This window comes from Zootoca vivipara, chromosome Z1 (assembly GCF_965207765.1).
Source record: "Zootoca vivipara chromosome Z1, rZooViv2.hap1.1, whole genome shotgun sequence".
Taxonomy (NCBI): Eukaryota; Metazoa; Chordata; class Lepidosauria; order Squamata; family Lacertidae; genus Zootoca; species Zootoca vivipara.
Window position 1 is genome coordinate 18,897,017 of NC_142583.1, and position 18,826 is coordinate 18,915,842.

The 18,826-nt window shown below is 41.2% G+C and overlaps 1 protein-coding gene across 1 annotated transcript in view; it reads left to right on the plus strand.

Annotated features, from left to right (window-relative positions):
- The first annotated feature begins 394 nt into the window (after positions 1-394).
- MTMR7 (myotubularin related protein 7) overlaps positions 395-18,826 on the plus strand; it is a 38,056-nt gene continuing 19,624 nt past the window's right edge. The window contains exons 1-5 of the mRNA XM_035114210.3: positions 395-676; positions 9,184-9,306; positions 10,239-10,401; positions 15,103-15,260; positions 16,151-16,279. Of these exons, the coding sequence (XP_034970101.3) occupies positions 653-676; positions 9,184-9,306; positions 10,239-10,401; positions 15,103-15,260; positions 16,151-16,279 (597 nt within the window). The 5' untranslated portion in view covers positions 395-652. The remainder of the gene's footprint in view (positions 677-9,183; positions 9,307-10,238; positions 10,402-15,102; positions 15,261-16,150; positions 16,280-18,826) is intronic.

Genomic DNA, 18,826 nt, shown 5'->3' on the forward strand with positions numbered 1-18,826 from the left:
AAATTGACAATTGTCAAACGACCAAATGTATTTGCAGGATTTGTCAAAACGGAAAGGGGTAAAACTATCGCAAAAAAGGCGCTGGAATTTTTGGCAGGTTGGATAGTTAGGATGGAAGGGTCTCGGGGGTGGGGCGCGCATTATTATTTATTATTTATCATTATTACTTTGTCAAAATAATAATTAAAAAAGATGCAGCCGCTCGCGTTTCTGAAGAAGAAACAGCCAGGCCATAATGAGTTGTGGGAAAACGTTTCACCAGACGGAAGAAGCCTTTCCTTCACGGGCTTCCGAGGACAACGAGGGCAGCACCTGACGCGAGGCGCTTGTGCTTTGGATGGAGATGGGGGGCGACGGGAACCCGGCAGCCTCTAGGGCCTGGTAGCTTCCCTCCAGCCGGGAAGCCTCGGGCTCCTGTGCGCCTCGGAAGCCGAAAAGAGCGGCATGGCAGCCGCTGCAGGAGGCGGAGCCAAGCGCTGACCTGGCGGCATCGGAAACAGAGACACCTTCTCTGGGAAACGCTTTCCACCCCCCACCCCCAGTTTCCCTCTGTGTTGAGGTAACGGCACTTAAGTCTTCATAGGGCCCTGTGACCCCCTCGGCTGTTGCGAGGCGTGTTGTGTGAGAGAGAAATCCTAGGGATCCGGTCGCCATGGAGCACATCCGAATGCCCAAGGTGAGTACCGGGAAGAGAGAGAGATGGATGCTCGCCTTTTGCATCCTTGAAAACGCCCTTTATTTCTCGCTTGGGTGGGCGAGGCTGGGGTGCATTCACACACCCCTCCCATAAAACAAAACAAAAAAGTGATTTATTTATTTTTTTAAAAAAACCTGTTTCATCCTTTCCTGGCTTTTCATATTTTTTTAATGCCATTGGCTATTTAAAGCAGACCTTGTATTAGGCTCAGAATATTCACCAGACTGTCTAAAAAATATTATTGCTTTTTTTCACTTGTCCATAATGCAGCAACCAACCCCAAAAGCAGGGGGGAAGGTGTCTTCCCCCTTCAACCCCCCCTCCCTTTTCATTCTGCTTTTTTCACTTTTTTTGAAATTAAACTGGAGGCCTCTGTCTGGCCGTGTCTTGGTGATAGGGGTTGTGGTGGTGGAAGAGACCCTACCCTATTGATCTTCTCCAGGCAGGTGAAAAATAGGATTGCAGCACACACAAAAAGGGCTCAGAATATGATGTAGTTTCTCTACAGGAATGAGATCAAGGTAGTGTTGAATTGTAGGAGAATGCTGAAGTTAAATGAATTCCTTTTGGCTGAATGGATGTGGAATGATCTATGGCGTTGAAGGGCTGTTTTGCAAATGCTGATGGTATATTATTAGCCATCGACTCAAAATAATGGCTTCTTGTTCTTTGGTCTTAATATCACTAGGCCTCTGACTGCCAGACAGGAAATGGGATATTTGATCCTGCTTAAAAAAACCAAAAAAACACTGATCCTGTAATTTTACCCCTTTTTGTATCTTAAACAAAAAAGGTTTAATTTATCACATTTATTCCAGTACTTCTGAGAAACAATAAGAATTATGTGCCTATATCTAGTAGACATAGCCTTGAGAGCACTCAGAATATGGAGGATTTTGTTCTTTTCTTTTTTCAAAGTGATTATGATGGGGAAACAGCATTGATATAGTCATTTTAGACAGGGTTGTGTCTGCTGGCAGGTGTGGGCTGGTTGGGCAAGCACACCATTTTCTTTTTTATGTTTATTTTGTCAACCAAAGACCCTCGACTTTCATTTAAGAAATCATGTTTCTAGCTCCTGAGGTTTGTTTAGAAAAGTTTGGCAATATTCCTACTCATGTCATCTTCCACTTTATTCTTCCTTCCTTGCCAAAAATTCCAGTGACTACTATGAATCCAGGAAAGACTACCGACTTGGATCAGGACCATTGTGGACCAAAGGGTTAAAGCTCCCACACCATGCTACAAATCAAATCTAGATCAGGTTCCCCCACAGATGCTATTTACTGTGTGTGTGTGTGAGAGAGAGAGAGACAGACAGACAGACAGACAGACAAAATGCCTCAGCCTCCTTTTCTACTGCTTCGTGTTGTTGATGTTGTAGATCAGCTCTCCAAAAAACATAGGATAGGACATTGGAAAATAGGGAGTAGTCCTATATGGAATGGGTCCATTAAGCACAATATTGTCTCTTATGACTAGCAGCAGTTCTCCAAAGTTTAATAAAGAGGTCCTTCTCAGCCCTATCTAGAGATGCTGAGACTTGAACTTGCGACCCTCTGCATCCAAAGCATGTGTTCTACCACTGAGCTACAACCTTTCCCTGGTCCAGCAACTTTACTTGTAAGAAACAAGTATTGATTGTAAATGATTATGAGCCATTAGTGTGGTTTAGAAAGAACATCCTCTGGGAAGCTGCTAAAAACTGAAATATCTACTGAGTGAAATAATCTTCTGTTAACAGGCTTTACCATAAATGGCAGCCAAAGGGGATGGGGGATGAAACCAGATTCCCACCTGGTTTGAAAATGCTTTCTGCGAACTTAAAGGGCAAGGAACCAATGGTGCTAAAGATCAGATTGATACCAAAGATATGAAGAAGACACTGCACTTAGATCACCACTTTTGTAGGCACATAAAGTGTGCTGTTCCTCCCATTTATATCATTGTAGCTATATATTGGCAGCAGAGCAATTTAACTTAATTTCCACTGAACATGCCAAATGAGTCCCTAGCGTCTGTGTTGTAATAATAGCACGAGGCATTCATTTTATGTTGTATCTGTTTGTTTAATGCAGCATTCTGGGTGGTCCAAGTTGTCCTCAAGTTCCAGTTTTTCCATGTTACTGAGTCCTTTTTTTGTTAAAAGTATTTAAGTTATTTCTGGGGGAAATGACATTTGTATCAATGTTCTTTTTTATTTTATTTTCATTTCCCACTTGAATGGGCTGAGATTAGCTCAACCTGTGGGTCTTCATGGACTATTTAGTGCAATATGAATTTGGGACTGACTCTAAAGTCCCCTTCAAAGCTCATCAGGCTACTACGGAGCATGTAACATGTGCAGAGAAGACATGGGTATGTTTATGAGTGTAACTTTGTTGGGAACAATATTACATGAAAAATGTTAGATCTTGGATTTATGTACACAGTAAAGCGTCCTTCACACATTACATTTTTTGTAGACACGCTTTACAATATGTTGCTCAAGCAATAACATTCATTCGTTGGCTGTCTAAGCAACCCTTCATCAATTCATGATCCCAGGGCAGGACTGAACACCCCCCCCCTACTAAAAATGTAACAATAAAATTTACATGCCGCTCATAAAACAGCAGATAATAATATATAATAGCACAATGTCGCACACATACAACAGACTGATTTATGACTCTCCACATCAGGTCAACTCCCTACAAAACGCTAATATCTACTTAACTAGTACCTAAAAGTGAATGGTGTAGCACCAGTCATTTATTAAAGGGGAGTTCCAGAAGTGAGATGCCATCGCAGAGAAAGCCCTATCTAATGTCACCATTAGCTTCGTTTAACAGCAGGGCAGTGAGAAGGGCCTGTTAGTAGAGGAAGATTTTGGCTTACTGAACTGCTGTGAATTTTTGACGGCTTCATTCTGCAATAATTGCAACTTTTGGACTGCCTTCAAGGCTAGCCTCACGTACCATACATTATAGCTGAGTCAGGAAGGTTTGTAGCTGCCACTTCAGTTTTAAAAAATATAAACAAACAAACAAACAAACTTTATCCTCTGATTATCAAACCAACAAGTTATTCTTCACTATATTGTTGATTCATGCTGGGAAACTGAATCAATATGCTCTTCTGTTGTGCCAGTTCCAGACCAGTTTTGTGATGTGAAAATACAGTAAACTAATCCATGGCTATATTAAGATGTTGATATAATTCTGGTGTCAGTTTCCTTATGTAAAAGTTAGACATGACACAAATATTTTCTTTTCTTTCCAAAGGGATGTCCGAGTGTCATGTCTTGACAAGTTCATTAATCTGTATAACATTCTCATGTATTTATTTTAAAATAAACAGCTGGCTACTTATGTCTCTCTCTGTGTGAGCATTGTTGCATCCTTGCACAAGGATTGTAGCTCAGCGGTACAGTCCATGCTTTGCATTATAAAGGTCCCAGGATGAATCCCTAACTTTTAGGTAGGGTTGCTGGGAATTTCACGGAAACCCTGTAGATGTGCTGGCAGTGTATCTGTAGATGAGACTAAGACCCCATACATTTAAAGAAGGGATAGCCCAGTTGGTAGAACATGAGACTCTTAATCTCAGGGTTGTGGGTTTGAGCCCAATGTTGGGCAGAAAAGGTTCCTGCATTGCAGGGGATTGGGCTAGATGACCCTTGTGGTCCCTTTGAACTCTGCAATTCTTTGATTCTGTGATTCTAGGCATTTTGCCACTTTAAATAGTCATGGCTTCCCCAAAAGAATCCTGGTGAATTGTAGTTTGTTAAGGGTGTGGAGAGTTGTTTGGAGACTCGTATTCCCCACACAGAGCTACAGTTTTCTGAGTGATTTAACAATCAATCTCTCTTCCCATAGAACTCTTGGAATTGTAGCTCTGTGATGGGAATAGGGGTATCCTACAAACTCTTGGGGCCCTTAATGAAATACAGGTGCCAGGATTGTTTGAGGGAAGTCATGGCTCTTTAAAGTGTAATACTGCTTTTAATGTATAGTACAGATGACGTCTAATAAGCTAGAACAGGCATCCCCAAACTTAGGCCCTCCAGACGTTTTGGACTGCAATTCCCATCTTCCCTGACCACTGGTCCTGTTAGCTAGGGATCATGGGAGTTGTAGGCCAAAACATCTGGAGGGCCGCAGTTTGGGGATGCCTGAGCTAGAAGGATACATGGTTTGACTTGATAGGAGGCACTTTCCTGAGTGTGTTCCTAAACTGTTCATTAAAAGCACAGGGATTTCAATCGGTTGTTATCACACACTTTCCAGTGCATATCCACATCACTTTCCTTATTGCAGAAAGTCTGATTTGGAGGGGGAAGGTGTCAGGTGAAGGACGTTTGTTGCACAAGAGTGCTGAATCGTCTTTAATTGCATAACCTGAGCTTGCTGATACCGGTAGGTGATAGAATCCCTCCTGAAAACAGTGACAGTGTGGAAGCAACCCCCTGTCTACAGCTCAGAGCTGTGCCTTTACACGGAAACCTTTCTAAGTGATTCTGGTTTCCTGTGTTTCAGTTCCACAAGTGGAGAGAAAGATAATTTGTGGTGCGATCTGGCTGACCTTGTTTATAGAGTGCTCTTTGTCCTACTTATTAGCACTTGGGGCTAGAAGATTCTCGTCATCTATTCAGTCTCATAACTTCCTGCTGTTAGTCTAGTGATGCGAGCTTGAGGTCATCTAAGGAAAAAGACAGCATGACTATTCCTCTTGGACACCCAACCGTCTCTCAGCTATGCTTCTCCCCACGCCCCCTCTGGCTCAGTGCTAATGTTTTTTTTTTTCTTCCTTAGCCTCTTAGAGTAGAATTTAATCAGGAATCTGCACTGTTCTCACTTGGAGAAGACACCAATCTAAGTCGCTAGTTTTGTGCTTGTTTTAATCAGATGTGTGAATCCTCAATTGTATAATCCTATTTTCCAAACAAGGTTGGCTGGCTGTAAGCAATGTTATCCAGATTGCTGTTGTACTGCCTTGCAACCGTTGTATGACTGGCAGTCTCTTGTCACAGTAACAAAACAAGTTATTGCATTCTCCATTCCTTTTTAAAACTAGATCCACAATCAAGGTTCATTCAACAAGTATAAAATATACTTAGGGGCACATGATGTCTTGGAACATCCAACACAATTTGACTGTAGCCATAAAACCTTCACAGGCATTTGTGCATTCAACATACTGTATCTTTGCAGCTAGCCTATCTTGAGGACTTGCCTATCCCTTTCCCAAATACAACATCCCTTTTCTTGAATGACCTCCCAACAGCCTTGTTCAGAAGGTCAGATTTTAAATTTATCCTCTGAAAGTGCCTTACATCTGTTTGCAATTTTGCATTCCCTTTATTTAACTTCTATATTTTGCTTTCTTTCCCTTTTCTCTAAAAAGTGTTGTGTTGAATTTGGATCTACTTTATATATATCATGTAAGGGGTTGCCTTGACAGTGTTCTGCTTAATGCCCTCTTTGCTACTTTTAGCCTATAGCAACCAGGGTCATAGGGGAAAATATATCATGATGGACAGACTTGGCTATTAATAAATACTTCAGTCAGTTGCGATTTGTGTGCGTACTGAAGGGACTTTGCACTCATCACCATGATCTCTGATACCTCTGCAATAGGGATGGGGAACCTCTGGCCTGAGAGCCTCCCCACTGGGACCCCCAAGACATGCTGACCCGCCCTACACCTCAGATTCTGAGCACACAATCATGTGGTAACAAGATGGCTTACGAATAATGTAGAAGTTGGATCCAAGGCAAACGACACAACCCAAGCACTGGCATATCATGTGGTCTTGCTTAAAATGAAAACAATTTTAAAATGTACAGCTTTGCTGGTATCTTACCCCATATCAAGACCACCTTTCAGTGAGAGTGGTTTGCCTCACATAACCTTACAAATCATTTAATGAAAGACCTTTCCTTCCATTTTTGCCCACTTGTTTGGTGCCCTGACCCCACAGAAAGTCACCACTTCCTTGCATTGCACATTTCTAAAACCAGAAATTAAAGCCAATTGCAGTTAACAATTGCAGTTCACTCCAAAATTTCACTACGTTCTTCGATGATGGTCTTCCAGAATCTGTGAACTACCACATGTCCATATCTCTCCTCTGAGAATTGGAGAGAATACTTAGAAGGTTTGACATTTAAGTCACATTAATCCTACAGTAAATAAATGTGACTTAAACTTCAAACCTTCAAAGTATTCTCTCTGGTTGCTGCCAATTTTAGTAGGTGTTTCTGCACAGTTTTTAACCATTGAGCACCATCTATAACTAAAGATTTAGTTAATTAATCAGTAAGATACATGTAAAATGTCAAAGGCTCCAGGAGAGGAGGGGCAGCATTGAATACGGGGGAAGGTGGCTACGAGATTCTTACCATGGGAGCACTAGATTGGCTATGCTGGTGTGCCTGCCCTGCCTTTTTCTACCACCTTGCTCCGACCATGTGGAAGCAGTGGTGCTGTAGAGAGGCAAGGTCCATAGCACTACCCCTAGCTGCTGGCCACTCCTGAAACGTATGCTCTCTTGAATGTTTTGTGACTATTTTGATTCTAATGTGCTCTTGGATTAGGGACTTCCATTCTGAAAATGATTGGTTGGATTTCTTTATTGAACTGAATTGTCTCCCCTTAATTTATCAAAAATGTATATTTACTAAAAATATATAACTGAAATATATAACTGAATATTTTTATTATTTAACACTAACTAGACTCCTAGTTGGTGCCTAGGTTTTGCAGTTTGTGTCTCCAGCTAAGTCACTATTGAACGTACATTGCAGAGCAAACTTTGTTCTTTTCAGTGCTCCTATTGGCCTAAAGTACTTTGATGATCTGGCACTAAGCTGCCTTAAGGGTGAATTCTGAGCTGACATCGCACAGTTTGTTTCTCCACTGGGAATGATGTGAGATGCACAAAAATAGTTCCCAGAGGCCAGAGCTTGCTAGAAAATCTGTGTCTTCAAAGTGGTTTAGTTTTCTGCTTTCTGCAGCCAGCTCTTGACATAGGTCACTGAAGAACTAGCCAAGACGTGGGTCTCATAAGAACCAGCCAAGAAGTCAGTGAATCATAATACTTAAAAAACCCAAAAAAACTGGGTCACGTCCTGGAGTTCCACTCTTAACTCATTTGTTACCAAAGCAGATTCTCAGTAGAGAAAAGGGCAAAGGATGAGCATACAGAAACACTCCATAGATCTATTTGGTTAGCTTGGCAGAAGTTAATTTTAGCTTGTTCAAATCCCCACCTACCTTGAGCGCTGAATAGGCTCTTAAAAACATGATAATCCTTTAGATGTCTTTATAGCTAGGTTGTGAATAATTGTTAAATTTCTAGCTGCTTTGTCTCATGTGGTGTGGTTGAGGTTGAATTTGTGTATAGGTAAGTATTTTACCCCTTTTCTATTTCAGAAATCCTGATACGTGTATGGAGCAAATACGACTTTAACTCATCTTTAGTATGCTTATTTAAAAAGGACAACAAAAGAAAAGTTCATTAGAAAATATGGGTGTATCTGCTGTAAGGCGCTGCACAGAATTATGAGTAATGTCACATCCAGTCAGAGGCAAGCAGATCCAAGTCTCTACCAATCAGATTTCATCTTGCCATTTTTACAAAAGTTGTTATTGATAGTTTTATTGAGATTTTCACAATTTTTATTTTGCAAAGTACAAAAGGTTGCAGCCACTCATACCTGTAAGTATTACCAGTGCTTTTTTTCTGGGGGTATGCAGGGGTATGCATACGCCTAAACATTTTGTGAATCTAAGTTTGGCCTCATTGAGTGGCAGTATTTCAATATGATTAGGAAAATGAGGGTACCCCTAAACTTTTATTTAAAAAAAGAAGAAAAGCACTGACTAAATGATTATGAACAATGGGTGGTATTTTACTTGGAGTAGACCCCCTGGAAATCATGAACATGACTAAATTAGGTACATTAATTTCAGTGGATCTACTTTGAGTAAAACATTGTTGAACGCTATCCATTGTATATAAACATGTAGTTTTATCACCCAATTTTAGCATGTGGTTATATTACTTATATTTGTTTGAAAACTACTGACTTTACTTTGGTTATGTTCTTTCTAGCTTGTGTCTTTGACTCTGTATTAATAAATAAATCTTGCCACAATTGGTTTTATATATAGTTTGATACATTTTATGTTAGTTTGTTTTTAATGTTGGATGGTATTTTTAATTTGTATATTGTTTGATGTAAACCGCATAAGCAAATAACAAAGAAAATACATAAATGAAAAGGAAATTTGGGATGCAATATTAATACTCTATTCTATGTCTTCTTGTCTCTTTCATCTTGCCACTTTTGAACAGTGGAAAAAGATTGGCATGATTAACATAAGTGGTTTCTTTCGACATAAAACCAGTTTCATAGAATTTTAGAGAAATTTTTATTTTTTATTTTTATTGGAAGTATTGAATGCTTGTTTATGCTCTCTCTCTCTCTCTTTTTTAGGTGGAAAACGTCCGCTTGGTTGATGGAATATCTTCCAAAAGGGCTGCATTAGGGACACTGTATCTAACAGCCACTCATGTGATCTTTGTAGAAAATGAGTCAGACACCCGTAAAGAGACATGGGTAAGGCAATTTCTATAATACAGCTCTGTGACTCCTATGAAAGTAATTTCTACAACTCTGGTTTTATTTTTATAACTGCAAAATGCTCTACAAACCTATGCTGAACAAATCAAAAGAGAGTGGATATATCTGTGAATGCATCCCGTAAAGTTCGCTAATTTGTCCTCTCTGTTGATTTTTAAAAGTCTGTGTGCAATGTACACAGATTTTTAAGTAAAGACTGGATTATATGTATGCATGGAACATAATGGGTATGCATAAGGAACTGCCAGATCATTGAGTTTGATGCAATGGCAGCAAATGTACCAGAGAAAGCTCAAAATCTAGGAATCTGCCTTACACTGAGTCCATCAAGTTCGGTATTGTCTACACCAGGGGTAGCTAATGTTATGCCCACTTAGATGTTGCTGAACCATGACTCCCATCACCCTGACCCTGACCATTGGCCATGCTGACTGGGTCTTGGGGACGTTATAGTCCAGGAGCATTTGGGGGCACCATGTTGGCTGCCTCTACTCTACAGACAGACAGCGACTGTGCAGGGTTTCAGACGGGACTTTTCCAGCCCTACCTGGTCAACAGGGCGCTTCAGACTGGAAATGGAATGCACTGTGTAAGTTTCATCTCTTCGTTATGGGGAGTTCACCACAACGCTGATGTAGAGCTCATCCATACTGGTTCAAGACTCTGTCTTTCTTCTGCTTTGCAACAGCATATTGTCCAATGCCTTGCTCCCTCTTTCACATTGTACATTGCATGGGCTGGGTTGTAGTCTTTTAAAGTTGCAAGTGTTTTGTTGCTGTTTGATTATTTAAAACATTTATTTATTATTTATTTAAAACATTTGCATCCCACTTTTCATTGGCAGAGTTCAAGGTGTCTATACACACACACACACAGCGCACAGTAAAAAAGTTGTTTCTCTTTTTCAGGTTCTTCACAGTCAAATCTCTTCTATCGAAAAGCAGGCTATAGCGGCTGCTGGTTGTCCTTTGCTGATTCGCTGCAAGAATTTTCAGAACATTCAGTTCATCATGCCTCAAGAAAGAGATTGCCATGATGTTTACATATCTTTAATCCGTCTGGCACGCCCAGGTATGGAATGGAAGTTCAGAAGGATACAATCTGGAAATTAGCCTGAACAAATGCTCTCTCTTATTTATCTTGTGGTGGACTGCTGTCATGCAGTTTGTAAAAAGAAAAAGAAAAAGAAACCTGATGCTGAGGGGAGGCTGTTATGATTCTCTTTCACCCAGTGTACAAACAATGCAATATCTGTTATGCTGTCTTTCAAAAAAGCTCTGTGCCATCTGATAGCACAGTTGTAGAAAAGGCATCTCCTTTCAGCATTTGATGATCATTTCATTCATCTCTCTTCTCTTTAGCCATTCATGGTCATGCTCTTCTCTGGTTTTGCCCATAACTCTCTGGCCATTACTTCACTATTTTCTTTCTCCTTTCAGGGAAGGTTCCATGGGACAGGGACCCTTCATTTTATTATTTTTAGTTTTTTCCTACCTAGCTCCATTAATCTTTTAATATCAAACAGCTGATTTAGAACTTTATTTCTCATCCTCTTGTTCTGTAAACCTTAAGACTGGGACTGAATTTAGTTTTAGCACAGCACTAAGGTGTTTCCTTTTTACAAATATTCAGAGGTGTAGCTGTGTTGCAGCAAAAACAACAAAGGATTTTGTAGACTGGAAAAGGTGCAGAAAGTGGAAACCAACGTGATCAAGGAGCTGGAGAAAGTCCCCTTTGAGGAAATAATAATGTGAGCAAGGAAATATGTAACGGTTTAGTGGGTGGTGCCTTGAAGCTGTGAACTTCTGGAAAGGTATTATTGAGGAAGATTTGAGAACTCTTTCTGCTTAGGTTGTGACAGATGGTTCTGGCGACATCCCACCATGTTCCTTTTTCCTGCCAACTGTGTCAAGCACTTCTAAGAACCTGCAAATATGAATAAGCTTTGCACCTCACACTTTGTGACTGAACTGTTGATAAAGCCTTGAATTGAAAATAGGATATTGTTTGTTCTAACTTGATCTAGCTGTGAGAGCTCCTAGCCAGTGATGTGAGCCGGTGTAATGGATGACTTTAATGCACGTTTTGGATGCTGGTGAACAAATACACGTCAAAATTCCAGCCAGATCTTTCTACTTGAGATATTTCCCCCCAGGTTAAATATAACAATGTACATAAACAGATGGAACAGTGTACATAAACCCATGCCATGACAATAAACAGATGGAGGCAGAAAAGTCTGAGTTCCAGAAACTGTTCAAACCCTGCCCTCATCTATTTTTTGAATTATGGTTTAATGTTCTGAAAGTTTATGGATTAATTTCCTCTCCATTTCTTGTATACATCACTCCTTTTGTACAACATAGATTACTAGTTGTATCAATCTACATACTCTAATCCTGCTCTAAAGGTAAAGGTAAAGGGACCCCTGACCATTAGGTCCAGTCGTGACCGACTCTGGGGTTGCGCGCTCATCTCGCATTATTGGCCGAGGGAGCCAGCGTATAGCTTCCAGGTCATGTGGCCAGCATGACAAAGCCACTTCTGCCAAACCAGAGCAGCACATGGAAACGCCGTTTACCTTCCCGCTGTCTGTAGCGGTTCCTATTTATCTACTTGCACTTTGACGTGCTTTCGAACTGCTAGGTTGGCAGGAGCTGGGACCAAGCAACGGGAGCTCACCCCGTCACAGGGATTCGAACTGCCGACCTTCTGATCGGCAAGCCCTAGGCTCAGTGGTTTAACCACAGCGCCACCTGGGTCCCTAATCCTGCTCTAGTCACACTTAAAATGGGCATTTATGTGTGACCAGATGCACTTGACTATTGATTCAAATGTGCATCCCATTGAAAGCAATGCACTGAAGTAAGTTTTTTCACTAGTGCTACATAGACATGTTAGTCTGCAGCAAAAATATCAAACAGACTTAGGGCACCTTTTTTTTTGCTTGGGTTGAATCCAATTCTAGTTGGATACTCACAATAGAACCATTGAAATATTGTGGACCTGAATTAGTCATTGCCATTAATTTTAATGGATCTACTTTGAATGGGACATAGGTTGGCTACAACTCTTTGCCTTTAAGGTACTGCAAGATTTTTCTGTTTTGCTTTTGTGAAGTAAGATGGAGTTAGCGCTTGGATACACTTCCAGTGCCAAATCCAATTTGTGCTGGCTGTTCCTGAAATGGCAAGTAATTCACACAGATGGATTCACTTTTCTTCGTTATGGATGATACTGGAGAAGCTTTCGTAGGACGCAGAGACTTCATACCATACATGTAAAGCACATTTGTTCCACTTCCAACTGTTGTGGCTTCCCCCAAAGAATCCTGGGAACTAGAGCTACCGTTCATTTATTGCACTGACATGCATTGCTTTATGCTTGTTTACATGGGACTTCATTTACCATTTTACCGCCCATTAACTCAGTTTGGAGAGGTCCTTTTGGAGCACAATCTCTTTTTGTTTTCACAACCCCGAACAATTTATTATCATTAGCAAACTTGACAACTTCACAGCTCATCCCTAACTAGAGATTGTTTATGAACAAATTAAAAAGCACATGGCCCATTGCTGATCCTTGAGGAACTCCATTTCCTACATCCCTCCATTCAGAAAACTGTCCATTTATTCCTCTCCTCTGCTTCCTGCTACTTAACGAATTCCTGATCCACAAGAAGACCTCTCCTCCCATTCTGAGCATGTTGCAAGCACCTGTGTATAAGGGACTTAGCTGTTGCAAAAACCCTTTATTTGCTTTGGGTTTATCCCACACGACAATCTTGTTAGTCGTGTTCTGGCCATTTTATGGGACATAAATTCATAAAATTGTAGGGAAGGAAGGAACCTGAAGGTCACCTGCGACTGGTACCTTGCCTTGCCGCAAGCCTCCTTACCCTGCCCCCAGTGACAACATTTTAAAGAGATTAACCCATAACATCCAGTTAATTGTTTCCTACTGTTATAGAACAGGATGGACCAAAGCTGAATTCTCTCTGTTTGCTTCTGGATCTGCCTTCACTGTGGTAGGGTTCACAGGTGACCAATGGTAGTCTGATGTCAGGTTTCTGCTGGAAGATCTTGCTGTAATCTACTAAGCCATTTCCTGTAGATAACAGTCTAACTGCGTCAGTCCTCCTGAACATAAAACAGTTGGCTAAGGTGCTCTCCCCCCCTTATTTCATCGCAAGAGTGTGCGGTACACACTTTCTTTTCCTCGTTAAGGTCAAAGGAAAGAGAAGAGGCAATAGCTTAGCCGATCCCCACCTTGCCAAAGTGGCTGTGCACTTTGTAGTATAGAAATTGTCCTATTTAAATGTGAAGTTAAGTGAGGGAATAAAACTTTGGGGAAAGTTAGCAATAATAAAGTAAGGATAATAGAATTATAGTGCCTTATGCCATCAGCTGGGTTGGGATCTTGATCAGCTGATGGTCATAATGCTGTCAATTGACTTGTCAGAACACCATAGCTGCCAAGTTTTCCCTTTTCTTGCGAGGAAGCCTATTCAGCATAAGGGAAAATCCCTTAAAAAAGGGATAACTTGGCAGCTATGCGGAACACTTTTACTCAAAATAGTTGATTATGGCTATTTTAAGAAATTATATTACAGTTGGTGTATTCCTTTATTTTGTTGTTGTTGTGTTGGTGTGCAGTTGTTCTTTAAAAAATTTTCATCTTGTTGTACGTCTTCTGTTGTTGAATACAAAGGTGGCTCATAAATGTCGTAAGATAAAATTATAGTTGACCAGGTATTTTTCTTTTTGCTTGACTTGTGTTCAAACAATAAACGCCATCTAAGAACCAAAATGAACATTTTAATGCAATTCGCAGGGCTCATCGACCAATTTTATTTATTTATTTATTTGCTGCCCAAGTAATAGGTGGGCAGAGCAATTCTATGGAAGTGTGTTTCCATGAGAATCCATGCCAGAGCTCATGTCCACTTCATGTTGCCCTGCTGGCTCAATGTGAGTTGCGTGGGAAGTGAAGATGGCTTTTTCTTATTTCCCTGACATGATGTGTTTTGGTTTCCCTCTCTAGGGCTGGTTTAGTTCTTTAGGCCTGCAGTATGTTGAGGTACAAGGAGACTTTGGATCCTGCCTCAACATGCCTTCACTATAGGAGGCAGTATGAATACCATTTGCTTGGAATCACAAGTGGGGAGAGCACTGTTCCATTCAGGACCTGCTTGAGAGCTTCCCATAGGCATCTGGTTGGCCACTGTGAGAACAATATGGTGGACTAGATGGGCCATTGGCCTGTTCTATCAATAGAGTGGTAATGATGCACATTCCAGAGCCACTCAACTGGCCTCTGGCCACCTGTATGCTTGCAGCCCGTTACATAGTACCAGCAGGAGAAAAATGGAGCAAGCATGGCACATCAAACCAGTGGTCTGAGCAAATGAATCAAATGACATGTTGCTAACGGAACAAGTATACTGGATAAAACACAAGAGCAAGAAATGGATGGATAAAACATCAGACTCCCTGCCTGCCTCCCCTCCCAATCAGGGAAAAGGTTAGCTGTCTGCAAAGTTTGGCTGTAAAGTGTCTGGACAGACAGCATACAGAGCTTGTTTGAAATCCCATCTGGATTATTCATATACACAAGTGCAGTCCTCCCTAACGAATTGCAAGCTTCATTGGTTATCATCTTTGAAAAATGTGACAGCTGGCATAACTAAGCGAATAAAAGTTGGTATTTGTGATGCAATAATAATAAATCAAATGGATAAATAGTGTGTGTCTCTTTTTCCCTGTCCTTCAGTTAAATATGAAGAGTTGTACTGTTTTTCCTTCAACCCCAAGCTAAACAAAGAAGAGCGAGAGCAAGGTTGGAATCTGACAAACATGAAGGAAGAGTATAATCGGATGGGGGTCCCAAATAATTACTGGCAGCTGAGTGATGTCAATAGAGATTACAGGGTGAGTTGCTGCTACCAAAAGTGTGATACTTGATATGCAGAACACAAAACAGCAATGAACACTCACTATCCCTGCATTCCTCTGGTAATTATGTTGCACAATTCAGGCATGATTGTGGACTGATAAATCATGGTTTATGGAGTTGTGTGCTCATGTGCTCTTCTCTCATGCCTTCAGCTTTGGGTCTTACACCTTGGCTTGTTAAACCACAGTTTCCGTTGTTGTTTTTATCTTGATTCATAAACAGCACTTAAATCATTTCCGCTCTTTGGAAATAGTGGGAAAGTGGTTTAAAAGCCCGGGTATAGGCGTCAAATCCAGGTACAGGAGACTAGTGGTTGAGCTGCGTGGGAGTGCAGGGGCACATGGTTTGTTATTTGGCTGATAAACCATAATTTATTAGAGCAACATTGTGATGTCTGAACTGGGCCAGAGTACAAATACGTTGTGTGACACGATCTTGTCATGCTTGGTTTTGCTCCCCCTGTCATTCTGTTGAGTGCTGCTTCTGGGAATAAAGGAATTTTTTGAGTTCATTTAACAGAATTTTGAGTTCTTTACCAGAAAGCTTTCAGGAGCATGCAGAAAGGGGATATACAACTGCTGGTTTGGGTGGTGCATCAGAGCATGGAAAAACACCCAGGTCTAACATATAAAGCACTCTATCTGTTGATCTCAAAAAATATGGAATTTGTGTTTTTTGTGAGACAGTGCAAGCTTTCAAACTTTGTTCAGTTATTTTTTGCTTGGCCTTTTCTTAAATGTACTGAGTGATATGGGTATGACTATTTGTGAGGCCCTTTGAAATTATCCTTAGGTGGGTCTTCCAGAAGATCATGCTATGTTCTGCTTCAAGGAACTCTTCTTGATTTCCTTCTGCTTTTGGACAGGTCTGTGACTCTTACCCCACCGAAGTGTATGTGCCGAAATCAGCCACTGCCCATATCATTATGGGGAGCTCTAAATTCCGCAGCAGGAGACGTTTCCCGGCACTTTCCTATTACTACAAGCAGAATAATGTAAGTGTGGGACTAAAACTTTTCAATGATTTATTTCACTTGGACTGACTCTTCATTTTCTACTAGCTAAAAACCTTGAGGGACAAATGATAATTGCATCAAGCAGGGAGTTGATTACCTGCAATGCCCCTTCCATCTCTATGCACCTTAATATGCTCCTTAGCTTCTCAGTGGTTACAGGTAGGTAGCCGTGTTGGTCTGGGTCGAAGTAAAATAAAAAAATTCCTTCAGTAGCACCTTAAAGACCAACTAAGTTTTTATTTTGGTATGAGCTTTCGTGTGCATGCACACTTCTTCAGATACAGTGAAATAGAAGTCCCCAGGCACTTATGTAGAGAAGGGGTGGGGAGGGGTGGGGATGGGGAGGGGGAGGGGAGATCACTCAGAAGGGTGGTGGAAGTGGGTGATTGACTGACTGATAGCTGTTGATGACCGAAAACGACTGCAAATGGTTTCGCATGAAAAAGCAAGGGTTGAGATGGCTGAAGATCGCTTATCATGTATAATGAGATAAGAATCCGATATCTCTGTTCAAACCAGGTCCCTCCATTGTTTTGAGCTTGGTGATAAGTTGTAATTCAGCAACTTCTCTTTCCAGTCTATTTCTGAAATTCTTTTGTAGTAAGACAGCTACTTTGAGATCTTGTATAGAATGTCCTGGGAGATTGAAGTGTTCTCCTACTGGTTTTTCTGTCTTCTGGTTCCTGATGTCAGATTTATGTCCATTTATCCTTTGGCGTAGGGTTTGGCCTGTTTGTCCAATATAGAGAGCTGAAGGGCACTGTTGGCATTTGATGGCATACACAATGTTAGAAGATGAGCAATTAAATAGTCCTGAGATGGTATGTTGGATGTTGTTGGGGCCAGTAATGATGTTGTCCGGGTGTATGTGGCAGCAAAGTTGGCATCTGGGTTTATTGCAGGCTCTGGTACCAGTGTCCATGTTAAGTCTGGTGGTTGTATTATTGTGGGTGAGGAGTTGTTTAAGATTGGGTGGCTGTCTGTAGGCAATGAAAGGTCTTCCTCCCAGAGCTTGAGAAAGGGAGCTGTCATTGTCCAGGAGAGGCTGTAGATCTCTGATGATGCGTTGTACTGTTTTAACTTGGGAGCTGTATGTGATGACTAGTGGTGTTCTGTTATTTTCTTTTTTGGGTCTGTCTTGCAGCAGGTTCTCTCTAGGTATCAGTCTGGCTCTGTTGATCTGTTGTTTAACTTCATCAGGTGGATATTTTAGTTCTAAAAAGGTTTGCTGTAGATCTCTTAGGTGAGATTCTCTGTCTGTAGAGTTGGAACAGATGCGGTTGTAACGTAGGGCCTGGCTGTATACGATGGATTGTTTGGTATGTTTGGGATGGTAGCTAGAAGCATGTAGATATGTTTGTCGGTCAGTTGGTTTTCTGTATAAGGTGGTGTCTATACGTCCATCCTGTATTTTTATAGTAGTGTCCAAAAAATGTATTTCTTGCATAGATTGGTTCATTGTTAGGTTGATGGTGGGGTGAAAGTCATTGAATGTCTGGTGGAAGGTTTCCAGGGTCTGTTGTCCATGTGTCCAGATAATAAAAATATCGTCAATGTATCGCAGGTACAAGAGAGGTTTGAGTGGGTAGGAGTTTAGGAAACGTTGTTCTAAATCTGCCATGAAGATGTTGGCATACTGTGGGGCCATGCGGGTGCCCATGGCTGTGCCGCTGATCTGGAGGAACAGGTCATCACCAAATTTGAAGTGGTTGTGGGTAAGGACAAAGTGGCAGAGTTTGGTAGCAAAGTCCGCTGTGGTTTTATCTGAAATGGTGTTCCTTATGGCTTGTAAACCATCATTGTGTGGGATGTTGGTATATAAAGATTCCACATCCATAGTGGCTAGTATAGTATTGTTAGGAAGATTGTTCAAAGATTGTATTTTCCTCAGAAAATCTGTGGTGTCACGTACGTAGCTGGGAGCACTGATAGCATATGGTTTCAGAACAGAGTCCATATAGCCGGAAACACCCACTGTAATGGTGCCAATACCTGAGATGATGGGGCGTCCTGGATTTCCTGGTTTGTGTATTTTGGGTAGAAGATAGAAAGTACCTGGCCGAGGTTCCGCTGGTGTGTTTGTGAGGATCTGTTCTTGGATGTGTAGGGGTAGCTCCTTGACAATCTTGTTCAGTTCTTTTTTGTATGCTTGTGTGGGGTCTGAGTCCAATTTCATGTAAAAGGCAGTATTGGAAAGTTGTCTGTGGGCCTCCTGGATGTAATCAGTTTTGTTCATGATGACGACAGCTCCACCCTTGTCTGCCTCTTTAATTATAATGTCTGGGTTGTTCCTGAGATTTTCTATGGCTCTCCTTTCAGCATGGTTTAGATTTTGTTGTAAGTGATGCTGTTTTCTGGTCTCAGTGGTGTCAGTCTCTCTTCCCCATTGGAGTGAGAAGAAATGGAGGCACTGGAGGGGAGGCATCACTTACGCAGTTCTACAACCTCATATATTTGTAGTAACTGGAATGTAAGAGTTGGGAGATGCACAAGGAGAAAGTTCTTACAGAGCCTTTGGGGATATTA